Here is an 18,599-nt window from a genome sequence, read left to right as displayed (position 1 = left end):
GTCTTTGTTGCTGCACACGGGCTTTCTCTAGTTGTAGCGAGCGGGGGCTACTCTTCGTTGTGGTGCGCGGGCTTCTCAATTGCGGTGGCTTTTGTTGTGGAGCACGGGCTCTAGGTGCGCGAGCTTCAGTAGCTGTGGCTCGCGGTGTCTAGAGCACAGGCTCAGTAGTTGTGGCGCACGGGCTTAGTTGCTCCGCGGCATGTGGGATCTTCCCGGACCAGGACTCGAGCCCGTGTCCCCTGCATTGGCAGGCGGGTTCTTAACCACTGCACCACCAGGGAAGCCCTCGGAGCCATTTTTTAAAAAGATTCTTTCCTACATTGGTTTTGGGACCCTTGTTGAAAATCAATTGACCATAAATTTAAGGGTTTATTTCTGGACTCTCAATTTTATTCCTTTGGTCAGTATAAAGTATTTATCCTTGAGAATTCCCTGGTGGTCCAGTGGTTAGGACTCTGCACTTTCACTGCAGAGGGCACAGGTTCAGTCCCTGGTAAGGGAACTAAGATCCCACAAGCCACAAAGTGCAGCCAAAAAAGAAAGAAAAAAAAAAAGTATCCTTACTAGTACTATTGTCATAATTATTAAATCATGTTTGCTTTAAAGATTGTTTTGACTATTCTGAGTTCCTTGTATTTCCATACAGATTTTAGGATCAGTTTGTCAATTCCAGCAAAAAAGGTAGCTTTTACAAGGATTACACTGAATCTGCAGATCAATTTGGGAAGTATTGCTATCTTCACAATAGTATGTCTTTCAATTCATGAACATGGGATGTCTCTATTTAGGTGTTTTGTAGTTTTCAGAGTGTAAGTTTTTCACTTTTGTTAAGTTTACTCCTAAGAATTTTTGGGATGCTATTGTAAATGGAATTTTCTTAATTTCACTTTCATTTCATTGCTGGCTGCTGTATAGAAATACAACTAATTTGGGTATATTGATATTACGTCTTGCAACCTTGATGAAGTCATTAGCTCTTTGTGTGTGTATGGATTCTTTAGGGTTTTCTGTGACATCATGTCATCTGTGAACATAGTTTTACTTCTTCCTTTCCAATCTGGATGTCTAATTGCCCTGGCTAAAGCCTCATGTACAATGCTAAAGAAGTGGCAACAGGGGGCATGCTTGCATGGTTCTTGATCTTAGGGGGAAGTGTTTTTAATCTTTCATCATTAAGTCCATTAGCTTTAGGGTTTTGGTAGATGCCTTTATTCAGGTTGAGGAAATTCCTTTTTATTTCGAGTTATTAAAAGGATGTTAAAAGAAACTTTTTAAAAAGACTCTGGTAGGAAACAATATAAGATTCAAATACCAAGTGTAATTGACAAATTTCTATCTATACATGAAAGCAGAATCTATAAATACATAAAGGAATTATCGCCTGTGCTTTTAAAAAACCTTGAAGGGGAATTACGTCTCAAAAAAAGTTACTTAAAATATATTCCTCTCATAGTAATAAAATTCTGGATTTCCAGCTGGATGTCTAGTTTCCCTTTGTAAAAACCACATGCACCAAAGTGTGAAGTGCTATTATTGCAAGGGTGGCCAACCTCATCAGGGTAAAACCTAGAATTCAGGAGGGATACTGATAAGTATTCACAGATAATCTTCACCAAAATTTAAAATTATATAGAACAGAACTGACATTTTTATAACCAGTATGCTTTAATGTAATTTTAGGTCATTCATTTTACAAACACTTATGGAATGCCTACTATGCTTAAATCATTGTGTTAGATCTTCCCAAAGACACGGTTTATATTAATACAATTCCTAATGACTTCTTCTTCATGCTTGCTTCAGGGACTACATCTGGGACTGAATAGCAGCACATAGCCATAGGGCTGCGGTATGGCCACCCCTGCTCTACACTCTGGTCTCTTCCAGAGGTGAACACAGCAATCACTATCTTGATAAGGTGGGTAGATTAGTAATCACCATTCTGTTACCTGCAGAGAGATAGATTAACATCCTTTATTTAATACTGATAAACGAATAGCTTTTATAAAAATGGATGGCTTAAGTTTACAAAAAAGTGAAGATTTTATGCTAATGTCAGCCATTAAAAAAGACAAATATTGAAACCCAGACAAAATCAGAATTAACTTGTATAAATTAAAAAATAAGTTATAGGTTAGTGAAACTGTGGGAAAGGCTGTATGTTAAATAAATAAATAAAATCTACATGCAACTAATTACAAGTTTATAAATACTACTCTCGAAAAGTTATCTAAAAGTCCTATAACCTTATTTAAAAACACTGACACATATCAAGATCCATAATCTATAAGAAACTCTAATTTGATGTTATATTTAAGGAAATACTGAAAATAATCGAGGTATATATTTGATGTATTAGAAACTACCATCTGAACAATATTTAATATTAAATATAGTTTAATTTTAAGGTCTTTCATTTCAGTCAAAAATCCATAAACGTAGATTAGTTTGGACTGTATGACAGAGGAGACAATAAAACGTGTTCTCAAATACATGCCAATACATTTTCTTGAAACAAAACCTCAGCAAACGAGAATTTCCATACTGTGCATGGGAATAACTAAAACCTTTATTAGATATGGTTTCCAGTAACAATGTGAAAATTGGAATTATCAATTCAAAGAGCAGTGAAGTTTGAAATTTAAAAAAGTAGACTAGATATTAGGGAGGGGATAAAAGGTAAAGGAAGACGAAAATGTTTAATACTATTCAGTATCTCCCCTCTGTACACAATGTTGCATATATACAACTACTCCATTTTAATTTTACTGATTTTATATAATAGTGAAATCCCCTGAAGCAACCTAGGGTTTACAGATGGTGTCCAACTCGGGGTGGGGGGGGGGGAATTAGAAACACACTTGATTAACAGTTTTCACCCACACATTTTAGACAGACATTTTTTTTTCTTTTTTTTGCCAAGATTTTCATAGTAAATTCATAAATATAGGAAATACTTTCACTCCTTCAGTGTTAAAATAGAAAACCAAACAGTGCCAACAGTAGTGGCTTAATTACTGGCATACAAGAAAAACACAACACCAATGGGTTTTCTTCATTATGCATTTTAAATAATGTGTGCATGTTTCATTTTTACAGTTATAAATTTTCTAGTCTGTTTAGACAACAGCACTTAATAGTCTTGAATCCATTGAGATGTTGCTTTCAATTTGAAATATTGTGTTTATACATGTATATAAAAAATAAACCAATGTATGACTCATCTGACAGATGTTTAGTATCAATAAAAGCTTATTTTTGAACATGCAGTTAGAAGAGAGGGAAGCAAGCCAACCTCTCTACATTGTCTTGTTGCTGGCCTGTTTTTGCAGTGGTATCAATAGTGGTTTTTGGAGGGAACCCTGTGCCTTCAGCCTATCTAAGACCAGATACCACCATCAACAAAAGGGGGAGAGGAAATGGGAAAACGGAGGTGGGCAGGTGTTAAATGTCAATTTTAAAAGTGTACATTTTGTGTTCTTTCTAGGTACAGGATAAAAACAGATGAATGAGGAAAAAATTTATAATTAGGAAAAAACTGCAATCAAATGAAGACATAATAGCCGAATTAAGTTCTTTTAATAGATTGCATATATAGATGTTTAGCCATACTCTTTTATCAACTCTTTAAGAGTAGAACTTTATATCCAATTTACATGCTTCAAATATCATCTTTCCTATTTGTTACAGTAAGGTCTTGTATCCAAATATCCACTTGTACACTGAGAGCTTTAAGAAAAAACAGGACACAGAGGGAGTTGCCATTTTTAGCAGCAATGAAATATCACTAACCCCTTTTAACATACCGAATTCAAGTCACTATCAGAGGTGAGTGCACCACAAAGTCACCAGGTACAAAATTGCTAGTTCATTTTTAAATTAATAACTTGAAATTACCCCTGCCCCCCACCCCATTACATACCATCTTTTTATAAACAGCAAACATTTTGCTATTTTATACATAGGCTAGCAGGCTTGTTTCAATATGAAAGTGCTAATTCATTTACAGATTTTTTTTTAATCAGTTATGTAGTGCTACAATAAATGTCCAATAATCTACATAGGAACAATCTTTGATGATGAAAATGATGAAGATTGAATAAGGCTATCGATTACCTTATCTTATTTACATATAAAGAATAGATACCCAATGGTGAGGAAGAGACAGAAATCTGACAAATACTCATAGGTGTAAAAATTACATCTACCTCTGAGCTTATACTGTAAATGAGACATTTTAAATAGTCCTGTAGCCCATGCCTATTTTTTCCTCGGAAAAAGAAAAGCTGCCTTCATGACATCCCCTCTTGTTGCAGATTTCCACAGTGTCACTTGAACTTTCAGTCAGAATCTTACTTTCTTCAAAAAATAAAGAAAATACTCCCTGCCCCCCAGGTTACCTCCCTCCCCCGCCAAAATCCCTCTGGATTCATTTTCAGTGCCAAGTTGCATGATCAGGTCCCACCTCCTGGGTTTTTTTTTGTCCATCTATTGATCAATTAGTTTAGAGTGGATAACATGAACCAGTTCTGGAACCGCTACTAGGAGGAACACAAGCTCTTCACTACAATCACACTGCAGGAAAGTGGTAACTCAATTCATCCCTGGTGCCGGGCCTCCAAAATTGAAAGAACTTGGCACAACTGGAGCACTGAATTTGTATCCTCCATGCTTCTCAATCATTTTGGATTCTAGAAAAACAAATATGTGAATGTTTAATAGAGCATTCAATCATCTTACTGCTTTGGAGAAAAGAAGGAATTGACAGACATTAACAATAGCTTAACCACCAGTATTAGCCAGGAAGTTCCAAACTTTGGCCTCTGTTCTCCCTCCAAATGTATAGAAGAGAGGAGTATATTATGTAGAGAAGATGAACTCTCTTGTATGCTACAGACTTCTTAGCCAACTTTCACTCCCCATTGTTTAAAAAGAAAAATATTTACTCTATTTTGAGTCAAATACTAAATCAGAAGGATCCAATCTCCAAAGGTAATAACAGCTAATGACTCTAATGCAGGCAAATTCAAATTAAATACTTTAGAAAGCTGTGCCTTTTTTATAAGGAGGAACCTCTTTGAATATAAAACTCGTCTGACGCAGTATTAAGACCTATAGAAAACTACTAGGCTGTGTATTATCTGAAACGTCCTGTATTGAAAGGCATACTGAAATGTTTAACGATGAAAAGAAATGATATATGTCTTTAACATAGTTTTTAAGAACTGCAGTTTTCATAACTTTAAAATTTACACTGTTAATGGAATTTTCTACTATCAAACCAGCCCCATGAGATTTAGCGACCTTATCAAAGCTACTGCACGCTGAAAGTAGTCTTCAACTATACTTAAAATCAGTAAATTATGACCAAAACCAAAATTCCTTTTTTCATTCCTACAGATTGCAAAGAATTTCTTATCACCTCCAACAACTGTAGCTTTTATGTAATTTTAAATCACTTAATTTAAATTTTAAAGCTGTATCAAAGTCATTAATTGCATTAAAGAGGGGTTGAGGTTGGGACTTCCCTGGTGGTCCAGTGGCTAAGACTCTGCGCTCCCAATGCAGGGGACTCAGGTTCGATCCCTGGTCAGGGAGCTAGATCCCAAGAGTTTGCATGCTGCAACTAAAGATCCCGGTGCTGCAACTAAGACCTGGTGCAGCCAAATAAAAAAATAAATAAGCATTAAAAAAAAAAAGGGGTTGAGGTCAATTAACATACCATGGGCTGCTCTTCTTTGATCAGCTAGAGTTGCTATATCCTGTAACTGTTTTCTTTGTTCTTCATTAAGACCATGAGTCAGAGCCTGATACCACACGGGATTACGATTTTGTATAGCTATCAAAAAGAAAACAAGGGAAAAAAGGGCAATAAGAGAGTCCTGGTTGTTCTTTTCTGTTCTATTCCCTCTACTCCACCTCCAATACTGAAATTCTGATCTAGTAATCTAAGGTATCTTAAATCACTTGTGAAAAAAAGATAAAGGGGGAAAAAAAATTCTGGTTTAGCATTATGCCTCAAAAATCTCATCATAGTCATAATTCTTATCTCTAGTAAATAAGGATTTAGAGCCTAACCCAATTGTTATATAATATGTAACAAACTAGGGAAACTAGAAATAAAATTAACCCAAACCCCTTAAAAGATTCAGAATTAAAGCAACTTTCTTTTTTCTGCATTGCTTATTCAAAAAAGCTTTTCTTAGATATATGTACTGTCTTTCCATAGAAAGGTGCTCTGCAGTATTTAAGTTAAAATGCTCACACATTTTTATATTATAGCCTAAATAACTGTCAAACTCAACCTGTGACAAAGGAATAACAATAATAACAGCATGTCACAGGATCAGGTGTTAAAAATCTCAGTGTTTAACAAAAACATGCACTACATAAGTTGATATATAATGGCAGCAAGTCTATGTATTTCTGTATTTCAGTTAGCTATATAAAGGGGCGTGTGTGTGGTGAGTGAGTGAGAAAGAGAGAAGATGTTCTCTATAACATGATTTTCTACTTCTACTTTATTGCATTTGCTGTGGATGAGCCTTCTATAATAAACCATCCTTTAGGGATTAACATGTGTTTAAGTATACAAAATACAAAGTCACGGACAAAAGCCAGTCAGTAAGTTCTTGGCACTTCAGTCAATCCTTACAGCCTGCCACGTAGCTCCGAAACAATTCCTTGCGTTTCTGCAAGCTTGCATCACAACTGCTTTGTCATGGGCTTGGAAGATTAATGCTTTGGTTATCGGAGAATTTATTCTACATCAAAGTTCATAATGCATAGGAATGATAAAATAGCACAGTAGTTAACTCTGGAGGGAAAGGATGTTCAAATACAGTGCCAATTTTAATTTCTTAAGTTGGGTTAAAGAACACAGATGTAAAAAACAAAAAACTGGCACCTAGTATTCCGTAGCCACACACTGTGAAACAGGAAAAAAGAATAGAGATTCCAAGACTATAAATGTTATATAAATGGTCAAATTCTCAGACAGGTAAGCATGGGTTTAGCCAGGGGGAAAAAAAAGATACACAAATACATAAACACAAGAAACAGACATAACAGTAGATATTTCTGGGGAAAGCTGGGAGGTTAGAAATTAGAAGTAGGAAAAACAAACTGTCGTTGTATAAACTTTTTGAACTATACAATTTTCCTATGACGTGCATATTTCAAAATTACAATCTAAATAAAAGTAAAATAATAGGATGAGGAAAATACTCTGAATCTCTAAGGCAACAGTAGAAGTAACTTTGGTTACTTTGCCTAACAATCCTAAATCACATTTTAGTTTGGGTTTGATATACCCAAAACCCCTTCTTTAAGGGGCAGACGTAAATAAGAACAGATTGATTCAGGAAAATGGATCATATGGAGCTATCTGAATTACATATAACAAGTTAACTTACTTTGAAATATAGCTTTAAATATCTGATACTCATCAACAGGGTTATCTTCATCATCAATGATCGTGGAATAGCCTTCCAGGGCAGTTTCTTCAGCATCATCTTCTTCCCAGTCTTCATCATCTCCATCTTCACCCGCTTGCTTAGCCAGGATCTCCAAATATTCTTGTCCATCTTCATCAATATCATCTTCATCACTCCCCAGTTCCTCTGCCAAGTCATAAAAAGGTGCTCTTGTTAACACTGGAATATCCTGTTACCCACTGTAACTCAATAACAGTGACCATTGTTGGTGAATTACATATCACAACTGAATAAATTCAAGGAAGGGGCTTCCCTGATGGCGCAGTGGTTGAGAATCTGCCTGCCGATGCAGGGGACACGGGTTCGAGCCCTGGTCTGGGAAGATCCCACATGCCGTGGAGCAACTAGGCCCATGAGCCACAACTACTGAGCCTGCGCGTCTGGAGCTTGTGCTCCGCAACAAGAGAGGCCGCGACAGTGAGAGGCCCGCGCACTGCGATGAAGAGTGGCCCCTGCTTGCCGCAACTAGAGAAAGCCCTCGCACAGAAACGAAGACCCAACACGGCCAAAAATAAGTAAATAAATAAATTAATAAATTAATTAATTTTTTAAAAAGTAGGTAAACATATATTTTAAAAAAGAAAAAAAAAATTCAAGGAAGAGTTCTAGGAATTGGTGTTTAAATACATATACAGCAATAAACAGAAAAAAAAATTCTCATAGAAATCTAAGAAAACTAACCACAACTGTTAGTACTAGAAGTCTGAAAAAGGACTGTATAATATGAGAACCAGCACTTGGTGTGCTCTGAGACTTATGGTATATACCAAATCAAATACCAACAGTAAAGTAAAATAGTTTGTTATATCCACAGAATACCTTTTATGAGATTTTTTTTTTTTTAAAAGGCTGGCTGGCTAAGATAGTAAATGATAAAAGACAAAAATGGCAAGTGTCATATTTTGAAACCATTACAATAATTTCTTTTAAACAACATCCTATCAGTTTATATTCTTGTAGTCTATACTGTCTTACAAGTGAAATGTATTAGCCAACACCTAATTAACTTAATTTTACAGTGTAGATATAGCTAGATTTTAGCACTAATAGACAGATGTTTACCAACACTAAAAACCTGCCAACAGGGCTTCCCTGGTGGTGCAGTGGTTGAGAATCCGCCTGCCAATGTAGGGGACACGGGTTCGATCCCTGGTCCAGGAAGATCCCACATGCCGTGGAGCAACTAAGCCCGTGTGCCACAACTACTGAGCCTGTGCTCTAGAGCCCGTGAGCCACAACTACTGAGCCCGCATGCTGCAACTACTGAAGCCCGCACGCCTAGAGCCCGTGCTCCGCAGCAAAAGAAGCCACTGCAATGAGAAGCCTGTGCACTGCAACAAAGAGTAGCCCCCACTCGTCGCAACTAGAGAAAGCCCACGTGCAGCAACGAAGATCCAACACAGCCAAAAATAAATAAATAAAATAAATTTATATATATATATATATATATATATATATATATATATATATATATATATATAAACACACACAAAAAACCTGCCAACACTGGAAACTATAGACGCCTAGAACTGCTTTACATAATGGTGATACAGCTGAAAGGTCCTGCCTTCATGGACCTTACACTCTTGTTCTATGAATGAATGAACATGAAAGTACTTGGCTATGATCCCACATTTCTTTAGGAGAAGGGCTAAAAGAACAAGTCCAGTGATATTTCTAACTAGGTAATAAGACTGGCTTCCTCCATTGCAAATCCCTTACCCGTTTCATCATCATCTTCAGCTTCATCATCATCATCACTGTCATTCTCGTGTTCTGCATGGCAGGCATATGCTCTTTTTAATCCATTAAATAAAAGAATAAAAGCTGGCAAAATCTGTCCAGAAACCTGATTTAAAACTTGTGGTATTTGTTCCATATCAATAAGAGCACATAGGCCCAGAACACACATCTTTCTGTCGTGAAGCCTAAAAAATAAAATAAAATAAAACATTTCCTTCTTTTCCTTTAAAAAAAGATTTTGCAGAGTTCCTTACAAAGTAAATAAAGATCCAATATATGTCACTTACCCCAAGAAACAATCAACATCATTAAGCCACTGTGTAATAAAATGATTTGTAACTGGTTCAACATTATTAGGGAAGCGAAGATTTTCTAAGGTGTTGAGAAGTAGATGTGGATTATAATACAAAGCTGCAATGGCAACTTGCAGGCACATTGTTCGAAGTTCACTTGTCTTCACCTCTCTTGTCAGTCTCTCTAAAGCTGCTTCCACGAATAAGGGAATACACTGTAGAGAAAGATAGCAAAACATTCCAAAACTGTAAGTAAAGCAGCCGTTAACTACCCACCCATATTAACTTTCTTGTTGCCTCAACTAACCCCCCTTCCATTAAATGATCCAATTTTTATTGTTGAGCCATTTCAGTGGGAAATCCAATTTTAGAGAAAAATTAGTCTTCACTGAGCTACTAGAGCCCCACCACAATAGCAATATTGGATTCAAAATATTCCTACTGACTAACCTTATTGTGGTAATCATTTTGTAATATAAACATTTATCAACTCATCACACCGTATACCTTAAACTTATACAATGTTATCTCTCAATTATGTCTCAATAAAGATGGGTTTTCAAATTCCCGTTGAAACGGACCATGGAAATTTAATGACTAAATCTATCTTATTGCAAAGTGATAGTGTGGCAAACAATACAATACAATACAATATACTTAAAAAAAAAATCTTGTCAAAACTTACCTTGCATAGCAAGTAGCCATAAAACTTGCCAGTCATATTTCCATACATATTAAATATATGATCATTATTAAATATTGGTTAAATTTTAAATGAACAATTTTAACATGTTATCTAGGTGTCATAATAAACAACATACAAAATATATAGAACAAATGCCCAAAATGAAAAAGTGAAGGGAAAGATTCCCTCTCTGAATCCTCCAACACAAATCATTAATAGCTTCACTGACCTGGTCAATGCCACGCCCTTTGCATTGCAGAATGATGACCTCTAACAATTTTGCTGCATGACATTCTGCATCTTCTCCTGCAACTCCTGTAAGAACCTGATCAATACAAAATATAAACTGCAAGGAGGTGTCACAAAACCTTCAATCAGTCTATAGCTGCTGAAGTATTTAAGGTATTCTAATTAATATGAGTGACTGCAATAGTCATTGTACAGACTATAGTCTAAAGCACCCATAAGGATTTGGAGTTATTCGTCTGTAATACTGGTCTACATAATCAAAGCACATCCCATGTAGTGCCATTCTGGACCATAGCAAGTTGGCAAACACTATGTCTAAAAAAATATTGATAATGGAGTGTGAGATGAGCAGGAAGTAGAGGCAATCTGTTGATGGCAAAGGCTGTCTCCAGACAAGAAATAAAAGCATGGACTTGATGTGCTCATGAGCACTAGAGGAATGTAAGGGTTAAGGATAAGGGTTTTGGAATAGGAAAGTAGATGGTATAGATATCTCTGTTCCCAGAGTATTAACATAAACAATATAATTTGGCAATAAATAATAACATAACTAGATGATTATTTTGTGACTAAGTGTTCAGAAAGGAATGACATCGATGAGGACAAACACATCTAAAAACTTCATGAAGCGAAATCATTTTTTAAATGCCTGGTGTTGGGACTTCCCTGGTGACGCAGTGGTTAAGAATCCACCTGCCAATGCAGAGGACACGGGTTCAAGCCCTGGTCCGGGAAGATCCTACATGCCACGGAGCAACTGGCCCTGGGCGCCACAACTACTGAGCCTGCACTCTAGAGCCCGCAAACCACAATTACTGAAGCCTGTGCGCCTAGAGCCCGTGCTCCGCAACAAGAGAAGCCACCACAATAAGAAGCCCGCACACTGCAACAAAGAGTAGCCCCAGCTCGCCCCAACTAGAGAAAGCCCAAACGCAGCAGCGAAGACCCAACACAGCCATAAATAAATAAATAAATTTATTTAAAAAACCCCAAACCCAAACATTTATAACTCCAATTAAATGTCAGAGGGCAGACATAAAACAAATACTTGTCAAAGCCATTACTGAGAGATCCAGAAATCAAAGCCATTTTCAGTTTATAACTCTTAAAGCCCTTATTCTGTCAGACCCATATGATAATATGTTCACCATAATGTGGTACCACGTCTCTTCACAACTTTGTACTTTTTATAGCACCAGCCTCACATGCTTATATTAACTAAAAGTGACCTACCTTTTTGCACATACTGTATATCATTTCAAGGTACTTGGTATCAGACAGAAGTGTGTCTGTATCAACTGTTACATAATTATGAAGCAGAGGCATCATATCTGTATTAATAAAAAGCATCAGTTAAGTATCTTTACTAACATGTATGCTGTGTTTCTGAAAAAATCTCAGAAAAAAAAATCAAGTCTGAATGTTCTGTCCCTAAAGTTCACTTTTAATTATTTAGAATTAAATGTAAAAATGAGGCTATTATTAAAGTGCATTCCTTCATATTTAGTAGTTAAAGATTATACAAAGAAGACTGACAGGGGGCAGAAGGTAAGAATGTGTGTTAAAGAAAAAAATCTCAAGTGATAACTAAATCAAAATGTGTAATGGAAGACTGACGGGGCAGAAGGTTAAGAATATGTGTTAAAGAAAAAAATCTCAAGTGATAACTAAATCAAAATGTATAATGGAAATCAATGGTACAGGTCATCTTTGAGCACTAATTGCTACTGATAACTTATCCAAACAACAAAACACTTAGAATATTCAAGTTTGTATTCAAGTGATACACTAAAATTGAGTACAAATGGGGAGGAATCCTCAGTATTTCTATGATGACTTGACTTACCTGTAAAGTAATCAAAGCCATCTTGCTGAAAAACCTCAAATACCAGAGGTAGCAGCTGCCACATCTGTGGAGACACTTGTTGACATGTCAAACTATGTGCTAAAGAGAAGATCTCTTCGTAGAATTCTAAAAGAGAATACTGAATCATTAGGACAATCCTTGCTCATATGAAATAGTAGTGTATTCTTAACACAATCAGAGGTATATACCTAAGACATGCTGTTGTAAAACAGTTCCAATGACCTGTAAGCAGATTCCTTCAAGCTGCTGGGTTATCTAAAAGAGAAGAAAAATATCATATGAAATTGTAGCACACTAAATGAATGATTAAATAATGTATAATAATTCAATGCATTTCAATGTAAAGTCAATATTGTGAACAAATTAATATTTTAAACCTTTGTTTCAAAATGACTCATATTATGAAATTGTGAATCAACATGGGTATGAAATTTAATGAAATACCATTACAATGAGACAAAGAAAGAACATGCATAGTTTACCTATAAAGAAAAAAAAATTTCCTGGAAAAATGCAAGTAAGTATGAAAATAAAGGAGCCACATCATTCTGCAGAGACTAAAATCTTTTTGTGTGTAAACATAGATTAATTCAGGCCAGATATAATTGAGTGTAACTGAGATGTAAATCAGTAGCTTACTGAAAAATTATTTAAAATAAGGCATTATTCCTACCACTCCCAATAATTTTTAAGCCACCTCCATTTATGTAATAGTAAGCTAGGCCCCCAAGTCATACAAGATAGACAGAAAATACAAACTCCCCTTGTCAGTATGGTCCTCAATTGGATCCCAAATCCCTGAAAGTCATCAGAATGTTTAAAAAGTGGGGGAGAGGAAATGAGATAAAATTTACTAATCAGATATAGAAGCAGGATATCCACTTCGAATACATATACTCAATACATCTTCAGCTCTTCAAATATAGTAAACAATTGATTTGTTAACCGTAAGGTAGCTATAGGATTCCTCATGGCTTCTAGCTAGCTCCCATTATAATCTACAAAAAAAAAGTTTACTGAAAATCTCATGTTGCAAAAGGCAGTTTGTAGATAATCTGAAAACATGATTTATGGATTTAAATATCTGCATTGTAATTATAAACAAATTTAGAACAATGCTTACTTCTAAGGGAAGGAAGTAGGGAAATGAGATTAAGAAGTGGTGCCCTAATGGTTTCAATTACATCTATCTGAAACTTCTTACTGGAAGTCTAAGGACATACCATGGAATGTTAAAAATCTAATAAATTTAGGTGGTGGGTAAGGGGTACTGGTTAGTTTTCTATGTTTTTTACTCTTTTCTGTATGTTTTAAATAATTCCACTTTTAAAATTCATGATTACAATTCGCTTACCTTTCCAAAAGACAACAGTAAAAGAAGAAAACTAGGAAGATGATGGTGATGGTTGCACAACAATGTGAATGTACTTAATACCATTGAAATGTACACCTAAAAATGGTTAAGGTGGTATATGTTATATGTATTATACCCTAACTAAAAAAAATTTTTATTAAAAAGGAAAATTAGGAAGAATATGTTTTCCTAGGAATCACCATAATTTTGGATCTGAAAAGGTAACCCCAAGAGGGAGCCAAAACCCAGAGCCTTGAGGCAAAGACACCGTGATACAAATACCTCCTTCCTATTCCTTTTAAAATATTTGTAAGGTACCTACGCAAGCGTACTAGTTAAAAGATAGCAAAATCAAGGTATGTGAGAAGATGACCAGAGAATAGATAAGTCAGAGCCCTCCAAAAAGCATAGAACAGCTGATGAAGAATGGCTTGAAATGCCCTAAAACCTTTACAACACTGGATCATTTTCTTACTTCTTTATGATCTTCAACTACACTAAGAAGTGTGTCGATGGTATTCAGGATTCCCATAGCAGTAACTGCTTTGTCATCACTTCCTTCTTCATCTGGCCCAGTCTGGATTACTTGATTAAATGTCATTGCCTACATTCAAGAGAATGTAATTAAGGTTTGCCATTAAAGCAGTATAAACACGTTTTTGTCTAAAACTTTTAATTTTTAAAATGTTCTCACTGGGACAGCACAACCGATCAGCATTTCCAAATCAATTAATATTATTTAAGAGCTTGGGCTCTATAATCAATGGTACTGCTCTGCCACTTACTAGGTCACCTTAAACAGATTACTTGACCTCTTTTTCCTGACATCTCCGTAGATACTGTGAGGCAAGGCATAGAAAGTGCTTAATATTATGAATATTTTTATTTAAATTACTGGCTAACATTTGACAATGCTCAAATACTAGTCATCAAATAATGGTCATCAAGGTTTTTGTTGCCATTGAATTCAATCATTTTGAAAAATTCTGAGCAAAGTTATTAGTTATGAGGAGTCATAATAATCAGCTTTTTATAATGCAATATACTTTTAATGAACACTACTATATTTATCCAAATGTCTTTATCCACTTCAAAATCAGCTGTTAAAAATATCCACAGCAAATACCAAGAGTTAGATTCTTCAAACCTCAGTATTTAGCAAGAATATAAACTGCACCAAGTAAACCACTGTATAGAGAATATGAATGGATAATTGTTGGGTACATGTCCATATTTTCTATTACCCTTAAATAATTTACATCGTTAATTCTCAGAAGTTCAGGGCTATGTACAATAGATAAAGGTCAACTATGAAATAACTATTTACACAAATTTCACTTTAAAAATCTACTTATAACTATTATCTCTATCTTTCAGTTGGTCCAAAGCATTCCAGGAAACCACACAAACAAGGTAGTCATGATGCAATGTGAGTACAAGTAAACAGCTCTGCATTGTAGAGGCATACAGCTCAGGTGTGAATCCCAGACCCACCCCTTCTAATTTGGGCAAATTACTTAACCTTTTTATACCTCACATTTTCTCTCAGTATAGGAATATTCCTCACATAGGATTGTGTGAGAATTAAATGAGTTAAAATATATATCAAGGGCTTAGAATGGTGCCTGACATACAGAAGCTCTGTGAAAATATTTACTGTAATCTAAGTAATGCATAAATGACTGGTTCAAATAACATACCAAATGTTGTGTCATTTCTACTGCAATAGGAGTAACTTCTTCACTATACTCGCAGATCATTTTCTGAATTACATTGGTAAGATCATCATTTTCTGTTTCTCTTATAATATGAAGAAGAGCCTGCATGACAGGTCTGATGAATGGTGTGATGTATTCTTTAGCTGTAAGAGAAAGAGAAAAAAACTTTTGGCCAAAACAGCTAAAACTCCTTAAAACCTGGCACAACATATACCAAAGAGTAAACAAGAAATCGTTTCAAATAAAAAGGAAGACAATATATCAAGTTTCTAGAATTATGCCTTGTACAATTATGTGTAAGCACATTGCACTATTTTTGAGATATAAATCCTTTACCTTTCTCTTGATTGCTGATCAGCACTTGAAGTGCAATGGCAGCTTCCACTTTAACAGGCATTTCCCTATCATCAATCAGACATCTTCGTGTCAGCTCTAGGGCTGTTTGCAGGTTCTGGTCACTTTTGAACTTCACTTCACAAAAATAGTGAAGGACCCAGCAAGCCTTTTTTAAAAAAAATGCAGTGAGTTACTATAAGTATCTTACATTAAATTCCACCATGTGACAATATCTCTAGTGTCAAAGTTCTATGTGTGGGAATTTGGAGGCTGGCCAGTGGTAGATATGTCCAAAGACACAACACTCGACCAGTACTATGATCCCAACTTACTCTTTGGCTACATGATGTTTGTGTGGATAGCAAGATCTGAATGCAAAACACAGACAGACACTGCTATCAGACACAGATGAAAACTATGCACACATTATGAGCAGCCATTTAAAGACTTACACGAAAGTCTAGATTAAAACATGGCTTTAAAGTGAACATTTAAAAGTTTCCATACAAAAGTCCACATAAGCAGTTATTCATTACTAGACATAAATGCGTAAATCAATACAGCTTTAAAACATACCCTCGCTCTCATGTAGCCTAGTTCACTGCTGAAGAGAGGGAATACATGATTCTGCAACATATATTCCATCTGATCTTTGTAGATCTTTTTCTGTAAAAATAAACAAAGTTCCAAATACAATCATCTCAAATGCCAAATAGATACACAAGTTTTAAAAATGACTACTGATGTTAATATAAAACTATTATAGTGAAAGAACCTCTCTGGAAAGGTTCTAAATGAACAATACAACATAGATTGAGAAATATCCTGCTCTCAGGGTAACAATCTGGATATCTAAAGAACTCCTGTGAATCTTAAAATAGGATATTTTCTAAACGGTAACAAGTTTTGAAGAAGAGTTCCTTGAATTGCATATTAAATCAACATTAAAAACTGACAACACTTAAAAAAACGAAAGTGACTAATGAGACATGATAACTAAATGCAACGTGGGATTCTGGACTGGATCAGGGACCAAACAAAAAAGGACATTAGTGGGAAATCTTATAAAATGTGAAAGGGGTCTGTAGATTAGTTAATAGTATCATATCAATATTAATTTCCTGGTTTTGAGAATTGCGGCATGGCTATCTAATATGTTAACATTAGAAGAAGTTGGGTGAAGAGTAATGGGAACTATTTTTGCAAATTTTCTCTAAGTATAAAATTTAAAAATATAAAGTTAAAACAAAAACCTGAATGTGCAAAGAGAACACACTCAAGACTCCCAGACACAACAAATAACCACGTAATTTACCCTTTATAAATGAAGAGAAGAATGGGTGGACAGATATAGAAAAGCTGAAAGATACACAAAATATACCGACAAATTAATGGTGATGAATTCAGTGGAGCATCATATGCAGCAAGGTTTCTGGGAGTAGGATGAACTGTGTCTAAATATTTACTTACACCTTGAAATAGTTATCATTTATTAACTTTAAAGTGAAAACAAATTTCAGACCTTATGAAGTCAGATGAAATGTGTACAATTAAGGTGAGGTTTCTAAACATACATCTAATCCGGTCAGTCATTCTTTACCAGAAAATGTGTGCCACAAAAGCATGTTCCTAGGCTGTGAAGGGATATATTCATGTTTACAAATTTCCTTAAAGATCAATTTTCTGAGAAGAAAAAAACACTACTTTACAATTGTCTTGCAACATGAAAAGAAGATAACTCATATGCAAAAAGAATTACCTTCAGCACAAGCAACAGCAAAAAAGTATAGAGGACATTATTTCAAAATCAAATTAAATGTGTACTTCAAAGGACGTTATCAAGAAAGTGAAAAGATAATCCACAGAATGGCAGAAAATACTTGCAAACCACAAACAGTTGATCTTTGAATAACGAGGGGGTTGGGGTGCTGACCCTCTGCGTGGTTGAAAATCTGCATTACATTTGCAATTTGACCTGCATATCTGTGATTCCGCATCTGCAGATTCAACCAACTGCATATCATGTAGTTCTGTAGTATTTATTGTTGGAAAAAAATCCACATGTTAAGTGGACCCAAAAACAGTTCAAACCTGTGTTGTTGAAAGGTCAACTGTATATGAAAAGTTTCTAGTATTTAGAATATATAAAGAACTCTAACAATTCAACAATAAAAAGACAAATAACCCAATATAAAAATTGACAAAAAGTTTGAATAGAAATTTCTCCAAAGAAGATATACAGTGGACAATAAGCACATAAAAAGATTCTCAACATCATTAACTATTAGGGAAATGTAAACTACAATGAGAGTACCATTTGACACCAACTGGGATGGCTGTAATTTAAAAAGACAGATAATAAGAAGTGTTGGTGAGGACATAGAAACTGGAACCCTCACACAGTGCTAATGAATATATAAAATGGTACAGCCACTTTGGAAAACAGTCTAGCGGTTTCTCAAAATATGACCAGCAATTAGACTCCTAGGTATGTATTACCCAAAAGAAATGAAAATGTATGTCCACAAAAAAATGTGTACAGAAATGTTCATAGCTCCATTGTTAATAATAACCAAAAAGTAGAAACAAATGTCCACTTACTGATGAATGGATAAATAAAACGCAGCATATCAGTACAATGGAATATTATCTGGCAATAAAAAAAGAATGAAGACTGACACATACTGTAACATGGATGAACTCTGAAAATATGCTAAGTCAAAGAAGCCACTCAGAAAGGACCACATGTTTTATCATTCCATTTATATGAAGTGCCCAGAATACGCAAATCCACAGAGGAGACAAAAAATAGATTAGGGCTAGGGCTGGGAGATTTGGGAGAAAATGGGGAGTGACTG

At 35.3% G+C, this 18,599-nt stretch overlaps 1 protein-coding gene and 1 non-coding gene across 3 annotated transcripts in view; both read right to left on the bottom strand.

Moving 5' to 3' along the window:
* Positions 1–1,641: 1,641 nt before the first annotated feature.
* Positions 1,642–18,599, bottom strand: part of IPO7 (importin 7) — a 48,537-nt gene continuing 31,579 nt past the window's right edge. Inside the window, exons 13-25 of one of the 2 annotated variants that reach the window (XM_036859565.1) lie at positions 16,318–16,407; positions 15,742–15,907; positions 15,388–15,548; positions 14,163–14,291; positions 12,522–12,588; positions 12,313–12,438; positions 11,700–11,797; positions 10,447–10,542; positions 9,527–9,747; positions 9,219–9,424; positions 7,416–7,622; positions 5,723–5,839; positions 1,642–1,949 (exon numbers count right to left, since the gene is read on the bottom strand). In XM_036859565.1, coding sequence (XP_036715460.1) covers positions 1,906–1,949; positions 5,723–5,839; positions 7,416–7,622; positions 9,219–9,424; positions 9,527–9,747; positions 10,447–10,542; positions 11,700–11,797; positions 12,313–12,438; positions 12,522–12,588; positions 14,163–14,291; positions 15,388–15,548; positions 15,742–15,907; positions 16,318–16,407 — 1,728 coding nt within the window. In that variant the 3' untranslated portion in view covers positions 1,642–1,905. Of the gene's footprint in view, positions 1,950–3,557; positions 4,692–5,722; positions 5,840–7,415; positions 7,623–9,218; positions 9,425–9,526; positions 9,748–10,446; positions 10,543–11,699; positions 11,798–12,312; positions 12,439–12,521; positions 12,589–14,162; positions 14,292–15,387; positions 15,549–15,741; positions 15,908–16,317; positions 16,408–18,599 lie in introns of those variants that run through there. The other variant, XM_036859564.1, reaches the window with a different exon arrangement.
* LOC118900359 lies at positions 15,991–16,174 on the bottom strand. Its single transcript, XR_005021133.1, has one exon. It is a non-coding gene; the product is annotated as a small nucleolar RNA SNORA23 (small nucleolar RNA).

Source organism: Balaenoptera musculus, chromosome 8 (genome assembly GCF_009873245.2).
Source record: "Balaenoptera musculus isolate JJ_BM4_2016_0621 chromosome 8, mBalMus1.pri.v3, whole genome shotgun sequence".
Classification (NCBI taxonomy): domain Eukaryota; kingdom Metazoa; phylum Chordata; class Mammalia; order Artiodactyla; family Balaenopteridae; genus Balaenoptera; species Balaenoptera musculus.
The sequence above is the reverse complement of the archived record's forward strand: the minus strand, read 5'-3'. Positions and strand labels throughout refer to the sequence as shown.